Raw genomic sequence first — 11,188 nt, 5'->3', positions numbered from 1 at the left:
GACTACAACAACCATTTCTCACATTATGTCTGTCGACACCTCACATCCAGGAGAGTGCTTGTTATGTTGATGAACTATGGCGGCTTGTTATCTTCTGATAGTTCATGTCACATTATTGTATTGACATCAGGGAAGTGTACAGGGCAGACGAGTCCCTTCACATCACAGCATGACAATAGGTGTCTGGTCAGGCACAGTAGAGACAGATTAAGAACTCAACTTGTATAACTGTACTCTATACCTTGCTCCCACTCCCACAATTTGTATGCATTTGTCTGTGTCCCCTTTCATAGATTGTTTTGGATAAATGTGCCTGCTAACAGGGTGCGATTTGTAGGGGGGGATGTGGGGATTGTCCCCTCTTCTGATTTTGATATTGCCACTTTTTCTACATTATTTTAATCACAGTTTAATGTAACTCCATTGACATTGCTTGAAATCGGAGACGTATCCCCCCTTCTGGTTTCCTTAAAAATCGCACCCTGCCTGCTAATACTGTAATGTAATGTAATGTAACATAATGTGTTACTCAACCAACAACAATATCTTTTAGCCTATTTAGTCCATGGGAAGGATGGAGGTGATATGCAGTGTACTGCCTGGTACATAGGCCCCTTGAATAGGGGCTTTTTTGGACTAGCCTTTTGGGACCTGCTCAGGCCTTAGTAACATCAACCCGGTTGGTTAACAGTCGAGGGCCCACACTTAAGTCTTCCCACATTTGTTAAATAGTCATGGAGTTCTTCAAATAATTCCACAAAAAGAAGGCAGAAAGGCTTTAAAAAAAGAGGGTGGAGCATAGTCAAATGTTCTATCAAACAGCTTCCTTGGTAGAGGTCTGCACTCTCTGAGTGCATTTCTAGTTAAGGGTGGTTGACATTAAATGGCGTAACGGAAAAAAAAGTTATTCCAATTCCTGAAATGTTTGTATGTATTGTATGTTTGTAAACATTGTATGTTTCCAAGTTTTCAAATTGTGCCCTTCCCAAAACCATCCCTAAACCTAACCTGTCGTAATGCAATGTTTCTGAGTTTTCAATTTGTACCCTAACCAAAACTATCCCTAAACCTAACCTGTCACAGTTGCAACAGCAACCTGCACTTTGCCATGTGGCAGCAGTCTACTTTGAAGCAGTGGGGAACATAGAATCCTTTTTTGAAAAAAGGGTCCTATGTTCCCTAGTAGAGGGGAACATAGGACCTGGGGAACATAGGACCCGGGGAACATAGGGATGACCCCTTGTGGTCTGTGAAATTTCGCCTAATTTTTTTGCCATTTTTAGGAAAATATGTCCTGTATCAACACGTTGCATAAACATGTCACACCGAAGGACAATGAAGTCACACCAAAGGAAATTCACTGCATTATGGCCATGTTTAATCCTTTTGTATACATGACTGACATCTGAGCTCATGCTAACTTGATAATGATATTGTGCTTAATCTTAATATGTGTTTTCATTTATAAAAAAACAGTTTTTTCCCCTTCTATAAGAACAGTCACACCACAGGACACCATAAAATGAATCCAAGCATAGCGTGACAGAAACATTGCATTAAGCAGACATAATAAGAGGTTGATAGTCACCTTAAACTTCCACACCACTCTCCAATAACTGAGGTACTGACTGGTTAGGAGCCTGTCTTTAAGACCCTTGTAGTTGGCCTTGCAGCTGCCCGTCCACAAACCTGACATACATGTCACCCCGCAGGACGCAATTTGTGTTACGAAATTGAACTTGTAGTTAATATTACTGTATTGAGTTTTTTTCACATGCATATATTTTAATATAAGGTTAATATTTATGCAATCATGCCAAATGCTTCATAAATTATTCAAATTGTTGTTGGTTAATTTATATATAGGTATATATATATATAATATAGGTTTCATTAATGTTACAGTCACTCCGCATGACATTTGACATATAAACCTTTACATAAATCTTAACAGAAATGTTTCTTGTCATCTAAGACTAATATGAAACATAATGTACCACATCTTCTTTCATTTACATTTGTTTTTAAGAGGAAAAATTACATTTTTGTAGGTTTTTAACCAATGTTACGTAAAAACAAGGCGTCACATCAACCACCCTCTTAAGCATGTGCCTGAGTTCAATTAAGGGGAATTGTCATGTCAAACCAAAAGCAAGGTCCATAGGAGCAAAGATCTTCTTAGAAAAAGAAGATACAATATTTGGAATAAAGACAGCCTGTTGTACTGGATGAAACTCCACGCCATCTTGTCATGCATCATCATGCATGCCTGCTCGCTCATCTCCTGAGGGAATGAGCAAAACCTTTCAAATAAAAGTAAAAGTTGCCAATTTAAAATAATGATGCCATATATCTGTGGCTTTATAATGGGATGTAAGAAAAGCTACTGTAGGCCAATGTGGGCCTAATGTAGCTTTAATTGCACAAGTAACACAATATCAATGTTGTCCTATTTTTCTTCTCAACACATTTTGCAGGATTATAAAATAGCACTTTTGGATCATGTTTAGTATGTTGCGCAATATTAAAAATCATATATCACATTTAACAGCAATCTCAGCATCATCCCTGTAACCAAGTCAAATGATACAGGGACCCACTCACTCACTCGGTGCACGCCACCCATTGTGAGGCTCATTGAGAAAGGCTCACTGATTGGGACTGCACTGATTCTGCGGTAAAGATGGCCGCCTCAGAGGGGGCGCGCAGTGGCCGGAGCCAAACTAGACGACCCTAAAAGGGTTGATTTTTACTCTGATTTGCGGACAGAACAGAAACCAGTCTTAACTAGTGTTTCATCTTATAGGTGCCTCCGATCCGTCGCCTATAGATTTCACAAATAGCCTAATATTGCTAATATAAGTGAGGTGGGTGGGCAGATAGTGATAGCTGTCGCGCTAGCAGGCTTGCTAGGGTAGCTAGTAGCAGCTCGTTAGCTAGCAAGGATAGCTGTCTAGCCCGCACTTCAAGAGGGCTCGAAAAATACTCCCGTACAGGCCCTTTTCGCTCTTCTGGGGGATGTAATCGAATAGGGCGGTGGGTTGGTTTGAGACGTCCCGAGGATTGTAACACTTAACTCGGAGAGAAATGGGACAACAGGTTGGACGGGTGGGCGAGGGGTCTTCTTCTGGGCTGCAACCCCAGCCGTCTCAGTCGCAGCTGCAGCACCCGGGCAAGGCAAGTCGCGCTAGTGGGTCCGGGAGGAGACCCAAAGAAGCGGCCACTATAGGAACGCCGCCTGGCAGAGCAGTTCCTCCTAACATGCCGGATCCAGGAATCAACATCTTCACTCAACACTCAGGTAATTCGTTTTAATTGTCAGTAGTGTGGCGTTGCTGATCAGGCTTCTTTTGTGTAGGTGGCTGATTGGCCGGTGAACAAATCTGGACTTCCCTTTTCCTTCTCCTAGCTCTCTGGCTATCCCATCTTAGCTTTGGAAAATATGGGAACACTACATGGACGTGAAGTAACAGAAATGGGTAGATAATGAGTTCTGTGTCTTGAACAGTAACACCAACAGCTTGTGCGAACCAGCCTGTGTGTTGCTCGCCTGTGCAGTGTATTTGCCACATTTACCGTTACTAGTCTCCACCGCTACTTAACAATTGGCAAATGGCCCCAGTTTGTCACCTTACTCGCGGGCCGGGGCTATGTGCCCGTGCAGGCAGGCTGACGTTGCTCGCTGGTGGAGCTGTATCTCTCAGCTGTCGTTGTTGTCCAAGTGTGGTGATATGTGGGGGGAAAGATGGAAGCGCGCTCCTTGGATTATGCGCAGTAGCTGTCGCCAGACCGAAGTTCTGTTGTTATTTGGAACGCCATTGGAGCGAGAAAAGGACAGTTTGTAACCACTAAGAAAGATCTGGTGGTGGTGGAGGGGAGATGAGGGGGGCTCGAATGCGCTCAGCATGTATTGGCTGGGTTGATGGAGTGTGGAGAGGACCAGTCTTTTATGCACGATGGAGAAGCGCAGTCGGAGATGGTAAACTGGAGATGCAAAGAGCAGCTGATGTGCTCAGACCTACCACTTACGTTTCAGAAGAGGAATGCGGTGACATGTCAGGCGCTTTGCCTTGACTTACACATTAGTCCACTTCAGTGGAAATGTAGCTGCCTTCAAGATGTTGCTGCTGCTGCTGCCATTGACTCCATCCTAAAGCTGCAGTGCTTAAATTGTCTCTCACCACATACTGTAGTAGGCTACATCCCACTCTGTCTTTTGCCTCCTTCCATCTTTTCGGTCTCTCCACTCCATCCACATTTATCTGTACATCAACCCTATCGCTATGCCCCCTCACGGTCTGTCTGTCTGTGGTGGGAGGATCAGTGTGTTTGTGACCTCCTGGTCCTCAAGGGGGTTTTGTCGGAGCTGACACAGATGGGATGGGGATATCTGTGAGAGTCTCTCACTCACTCACTCACACACACACACACACACACACACACACACACACACACACACACACACACACACACACACACACACACACACACACACACACACACACACCTCATTTTCTCTCACTCACTTATTTTTCCCCTTCCATGCCACTTCCACTAGGCATCCAATATGTTAATGTGCGTGGTAAATGGGGATTGCCCTGATATGGTAAGGAGCAAATCCACAGTGCACAGTCAAGAAAACCTGCTACGAAACTAAACCAGCTACTACAACCTACTCTACTGCCCTTTGGTTTTCTCCTCCTCCCCTCCCCTGTCCATGGTTCCTCTCATCCTTCTCTCCCTTGCACTTACCCACAATGCTGATCCTCTCCTCACCGCTATCCTCCCCCCCCCCACACACACACACACCACTTCCTCCCCCTCCCGAGCATCTTACAGCGTTGTCACATCTCCGCAGTGTAACCCATTAGCTGATTTAAAGTCAGACTAGCAAAGGGCAGCTTCAATACCAGGACATAGGGTATCATATATGTTATTATTGTATGTTATTCTTAAATGTCAACAAATGTCAGAGAGCGCTTCCTCTGTGCTAAGCAGGGAATTACGTTTGTGGTTGACCCCTCTGAAACCCTGATGGCAAACGGTGTCCAATAAACCCATTTGTCTTTTTGTGCTACCCAGCGTTTGGTAAAAATAACTGAAGTGTGGCTTGTTTTTCTGGTTTTTTTTTTTCCTTTTTTGCTCCATCGTTTGAGTGGCTCTGCAGGGCTGTGAGTCATTCTGGTTGGTGTTGTAGTCCATTAAGTAAAGTAAGCCGGTGTTTCACTGTGGTCAGTGTGTAGTCCATTTAGAGAGAAAGTGATGGAAGTGAGCTCATGAAGCTTGTGAGTGTGAGAGACTGAGTGCATTCCCATGTGCACACTCTCGTCCTCCACTTATGCTTGTGACGTCGCCCCACCTCCTGGCCCCGCCTCCATGGAGAAAACAATAAAGTTTCCCAGCTGTCAGCCTAGCCACAACAACTTTTAGGGGGACAGTTTTTCATTCACGATCCCAATTGCAAATGAGAACTGTGCTTTTGCAAGATATTGAATACATTTTCTCTCGTCAGTGACATCATCATGAGGTCACAAGCAGGCAAGTGAGCAAGGGAGGACAGGAATCCACATATTGGAACCCACCCCATGAAGCTTGTGGCTATGCTGCAGGATCTGTCATATAAGTTAGGCAGTCACGGTCAAAGTCAGTGTTTGGCGGTCCGGAGCGGAGACTCTCAAGGTCTGGGGATGCCGACGTCTCCACTTTGCTATAGATAGGAGCTCCCTGGATCATGCATTGTGTGCGTGTGTGTTTGTGTGTGTGTGTGTGTGTGCGTCTGTGTGTCTGTGCGTGTGTGCGCGCACGCTAGGCCGATGTATTACACAGGATGTTACTGGTTTTGATCCCGCTCCTTCAGCACATCTGTTGCTGCACACACACACACACACACACACACACACACACACACACACACACACACACACACACACACACACACACACACACACACACACACACACACACACACACACACAGGTTCCTGTTTTGGACACAAAAGCAGATCCTCATGACCCCCCCCCCCCTCCCTTCTTTGTATCATCCTCTCTCTCTCTCTTTCTTCCCCTCTCATTCACACTCTGTTTCTCTCTCTTTTGGTATCTTTGTCCTGCTCTCTCTCTTCCTCTTCCTCTCTCTCTCTCTCTCTCTCTCTCTCCTTGAATGCTGCCATGATTACCCTCTGGAGATACAAGCTTCCTCTTTTTGCGTCCTGGCGCTCGAGATGTTTATTTTCCTTCAACTCCATCATTGTGAGTGATAGTGCGATTGTGTGTGTGTGTGTTGAGATTGTGTGATTGAGTGCCGAGCAGTTGTTTTGTGTATTGCTTTAACAAAGGGGCAGCTGCATCCATGTTGGCCGTGTTGAAGAGACATTGACCCAAATATGTAATATTATGTAGATGTGCTGCAACGTGGCTTTACTAGTCCTGTGTGAGGACGTAAGACTCTCAGGATGCAGGTCTGATGGGACAGGAGGCGTAGACTGTAGGGATGCTCTCTTGATATTTTCAGGCCGGCGAGATACTGTTTACTGTGAAATGAAAGCCCATTGGGAAAGTCACTAGCCTTGGTCTCATTGCCGCGCTTCAGCGGCCCGGGGCCGCCCGGGGCTCAGGAGAGTGGCCGGCTCGGAGCTGCCGGCCCCGGGCCATTTTTTGCCTGATCGGACTCATAGCCGACCCCAGGCACATTCAGGTACACGCCTTGTTTGTGAAACGTCAGTCGGGCACAGCCCACTTTCACCCCAAATCACAGAAGGACAACAACAGAACAACGACAAAGAATAACAACATGCCCATTAACAACATGCATTCAACCAGCCATTATTGTTTAGCAATCGTTCAGCACTTATAAGAAGACGGTACTTAGAGGTGTGAATGCAGATTAAAACATGGCAAAGCTAGCAGCCATGTCAAACTTGTAGCCCAAGTTAAAATTTGAATTGGATCATGATATGCGAATCATGAGAATTGAGCACACAGCACCAATATCAACAAATATGTATTTATTTTCTATCACTAATGACGGACATTTAGGTAGTGTGCTTGTAGGTCCAGGTAAGATGACTGTCTCGTCTAAAAACGAACATTACACAAACTAGCAGTGCGCTAAAAACATGCTAAAAGCATGCTAACAAAATCATCACCTGGAGTCTGCCTGATCTGACACCCAGACCAACGAAGCTAATTTGGTCAAAATCCAAAAAACAAGAAGTTATCATCTTACTCTTGGCGTAATCACAGGTAGGCTACTTGTGGGTTGAATCAAATAATTCCAGAAACTCGTCAACAACTCCAGAAAGTAATGTGATGATGCTTTGTTTATTAACTGTAGCCATTCACTTGAATGGAACTCTGCAGCACTCATCTGCTTGTTAATGCGGACTCTGGACTGCCTGCCGCAAGTGTCCTGCTACGGAACACAGAGAGATGAGCCACGCACGCGACTCTCCTCAACACGGCTGTAGTGATTAACCAGCCATGGAAAAAATAAAGTGAGACTGTGAATTGCGATGTTTACAAGGAAATAATTTTAATCAATAACAATGAAATACCCAAAAAAGCAATACCCATGTCAGATTCGAATATTAATGGCCAATTAATATTCGTTCGAATGTCTCGAATTTTCTTAACATTCGACTTATATTCGAATATCGAATATCGAAGTCAAAGGCTTAGTGGAAAACATGCCAAATCACGATAATGCAGAAAAAAGCGACATGACTAAGTGTAGCGGTGCCCATGATGCCCTGATAACAACAAAAAAGTTATGTTGGCTAAATAACTTTAAAAACACAAACAGAAGTGCCAAGGTTGCATCTTATGAAATTATGCCATAAGAAAGCCAAACACCCCAAACTAATGCTTAACCATAATTTGCCCAGAATTTAGCGATAAGTCCCCCATGCAGCCACATTATTACACAGAGGTTGACCCCGCCTCCGAGCCTCGGTGGTGCTAGCTGGCCCATCGAATTCGACGGGCCAGGGAAAGCGGCCCTTAGCCCCACAACCTGGCCCGGCGGCCATCTTTAGCACCTAGCCCCCTTTTGATGAGATCACCGTCAGCCCCCTTTTGTCCGGGCCAGCCCGGGGCTGGCCCTGCAGTGAGACTAAGGCTATTGGGAGCAGTGCGGCGGGACGGTACCATGCTCAGGGTACCTCAGTCATGGAGGAGGATGGGGGAGAGCACTGGTTCATTGCTCCTCCCACCAACCTGGCGGGTCGGGAGTCGAACCGGCAACCTTTGGGCTACAAGTCTGACACCCTAACCGCTTACCCATGACTGCCCATTCCTGTTCCTGCACCAGTTAACGTACGTTGGGAACCAATGTGCTTAGCTGTGAACTACCCGCGATCAAACCGGGATGTGTTACCTCACACCATCATGTGTTACCTGGATTCACTGTCGTCTTTGCAGAGGAAAAGCAAGTACTTTTACGGTTCAACTTCACATCCTGAACGCTCAGATTTCCAGTGTGAACACATCAGTGAGTTCGATGTTAGGTGTGTGAATGGGAACCGGCACGGTTCACTGTCAACCTGAACACGCTATCTGTGTGAACTGTGAAGATGGTGAGGTTTGAGTCTGCAGGATTGGCAGTAGAGGTGCTCCGATTGCTCGGCAGCCGATCATGCTCGGCCGATAATGGCCAAAAATAGCCTGATCGGTGATCGGAAAAACATGCCGATCAAAAAACCGATCCAGAGATATTAAATTCCTCACGCAACCATTTCGCCTTTACACCTGGCGCTGCCTGCATGTAGCCTAGGTGCTGGCTCTGCACAGCAGCTGCTGCACCAAAATAAGGCATCTTTACTTGTCTTTAACTTTTTGGAATTCCCTCCTTCATTTTCACCATTTATAATCATATCTGCATCAACAATGATCTGATTTTCCGATCCATGCGCAGTTTACATGACGCTTGTAATTTGTGAATGACGTGTCAGTCTCGCCATGTTCACTATTTTGAGTTACAGCCTGTCAGCACGCAACAACTAAACGTTTCCAAAATAATCATCAACTGTATTGTTTTTAAAGTTGTAGCCTAATGGACAGCCAGGTCATTAGTTTTGTAGTCGCTGCAACACCAAACAGCAACTAGGGAGAATGGACGGTGAAACTCAATGAGTCTGTGCAGGGAATTCTACATTCTATGACAGTGTTACAGAGAAAGAGCTTTCCTCGCAGACACGCTGTGTTGTGCGTGTTCCCTGTTCTTTCAAGTGAAGTTTTTTGTTCTTGTTTTGTGTATGTAGAATCTCAAGTGTTTTCAGTCACAATGTAATTTGCGATAGACTACTTCTCGCCCGTTAGCCATTTTACGTTATAACCTGTGTAGTTGCCTCGGTCAGCACGCGACAAGTTCACGTTGTCCGCACAAGCATGCCAACGTTATTGTTTTCAAAGTTGTAATTGACAGTCAGTCGATTAGTTTGATAGTAGCTGAAACGCCAAACGGCGACAGAAGTGAGAGGGAGAGAGCAGAACGGTCGCGGAGCACTGCAGCTGTGGACAGTGAGTGACAGAGAGGGGAGGGGCTCTCCTCACGAGGCTGCTCATTTAAAGCGACAGGGTTTTTTCTCGTATGCAGAAGACGAGAGACTGAGATCCAGGTGTCTGAGCTTCAATTCAATCTCAAATAGTTAAGTAATTATATGCAATAACTTATAAATTGATGTAATGTTTCAGTTTCAATTCAATCTTAAATAGTTTAGTAATTATATGCAATAACTTATAAATTGATTAATACTGTAGACTTACTTGTAGGCTATATTACCAACACTAGTCTGAAAGAGCTGAAAGATAATAATAATAATAATAATAGCCTAATAATAATAATAATAATAATAATAATAATAACAATAATAATCATAATAGTAATAGCCTAATAATAGGCCTACATTGTGAAAGCGACATGTGCAAATTAAGATTGATTGGTTTATGGGCAGAAATATTCAATAAGGATAATTAATAGGCTATTAAAAAAATAGGAAATAATTTCTGTGATCGGCAATGATCGGTGATCGGCAGATAAAGATTTTTGGTGATCGGTATCGGTGATCGGGCCAAAAAATGGTGATCGGAGCACCTCTAATTGGCAGTGCTGTCGGTATGAGGATGGAGGTGTGTGGATGTAGGCTGTAGGCTGTGGGAAGGCCAGTGCTGCCTAGTGAGGATTGGAGAGTGTGTGTGCAGGGTTCTAAATTAACCTTTTTCATCACCAGCCAAAATGGCTAGTGGATGTTAATCTTACTAGACAAACACATACCTACTAATAAGTCAAAGTGGCTAGTAAATTGGTCTTTACTACCTGCCAAACTGAAATTTTACCAGCTTTTGGATGGTTGGCTGGTGTTAAATTAGAACCCTGTGTGTGTGTGTGCGCGTGTGTGCTTGCGGAGCGTGCGTGGGGCAATGAGTCAGGCTTAGACGTTAGGGATGGCAATGCATCTGAGTTGGGGTGCGTGTGTGTGCGTGCGTGTGCGCGTGCGTGCGTGCATGCGTGTGGTAGGGGGTGACTAAGGGCCAGAGTGCCGGCATGGCATTGCTGTTTGACAGTTCCGGCCTCCCAGGGAGTCTAGCGTCTCGTGGCTGCAGTCGGAGTGCTGACTCAAGCACACACACACACACACACACACACACACACACACACGCCTGTCTGTCTGTCTGTCTGTGTGTCTGCCAGCGAGCCAGCCACAGTCTCCTAGACGACCTCCCATGCCCTCTGCAGACAAGGTGACTCTGCGCTACTGTAATGACAAGCCCTACACACACACACACACACACACACACACACACACACACACACACACACACACACACACACACACACGTGCGCGCACACACACACACACACACACACACACACACACACACACACACACACACACACACACACGCACGCACGCACGCGCGCGCACACACGTACCTCACCTGCCCCCTCCCCCCAACAGACCAATCATCTCTGTGAGATGACCAGGCCATTGTGACAAACCAGTTAAATATTCTGAGGGAGCACTAACTAGGATGTGCCTGGCTGTGGCATCCTTGGTCCTGCACTGTATTGCATGGCATGCGTATATGGCATGTGGAATTTTCGATGCATAGATCAGAGTAGCCTATCTGTCTATTTGGCCGTGCGGTGCTGTGGCATTCTGGGTCCTCTACTGTATTATTTATTATGGGCC

At 45.4% G+C, this 11,188-nt stretch overlaps 1 protein-coding gene across 1 annotated transcript in view; it reads left to right on the top strand.

Annotated features, from left to right (window-relative positions):
• The first annotated feature begins 2,664 nt into the window (after positions 1-2,664).
• The window catches only part of abl2 (c-abl oncogene 2, non-receptor tyrosine kinase), a 72,114-nt gene continuing 63,590 nt past the window's right edge, over positions 2,665-11,188 (top strand). The window contains exon 1 of the mRNA XM_063201903.1: positions 2,665-3,301. Within this exon, the coding sequence (XP_063057973.1) occupies positions 3,088-3,301 (214 nt within the window). The 5' untranslated portion in view covers positions 2,665-3,087. The remainder of the gene's footprint in view (positions 3,302-11,188) is intronic.

Source organism: Engraulis encrasicolus, chromosome 6, assembly GCF_034702125.1.
Source record: "Engraulis encrasicolus isolate BLACKSEA-1 chromosome 6, IST_EnEncr_1.0, whole genome shotgun sequence".
NCBI lineage: Eukaryota > Metazoa > Chordata > Actinopteri > Clupeiformes > Engraulidae > Engraulis > Engraulis encrasicolus.
The sequence above is the reverse complement of the archived record's forward strand: the minus strand, read 5'-3'. Positions and strand labels throughout refer to the sequence as shown.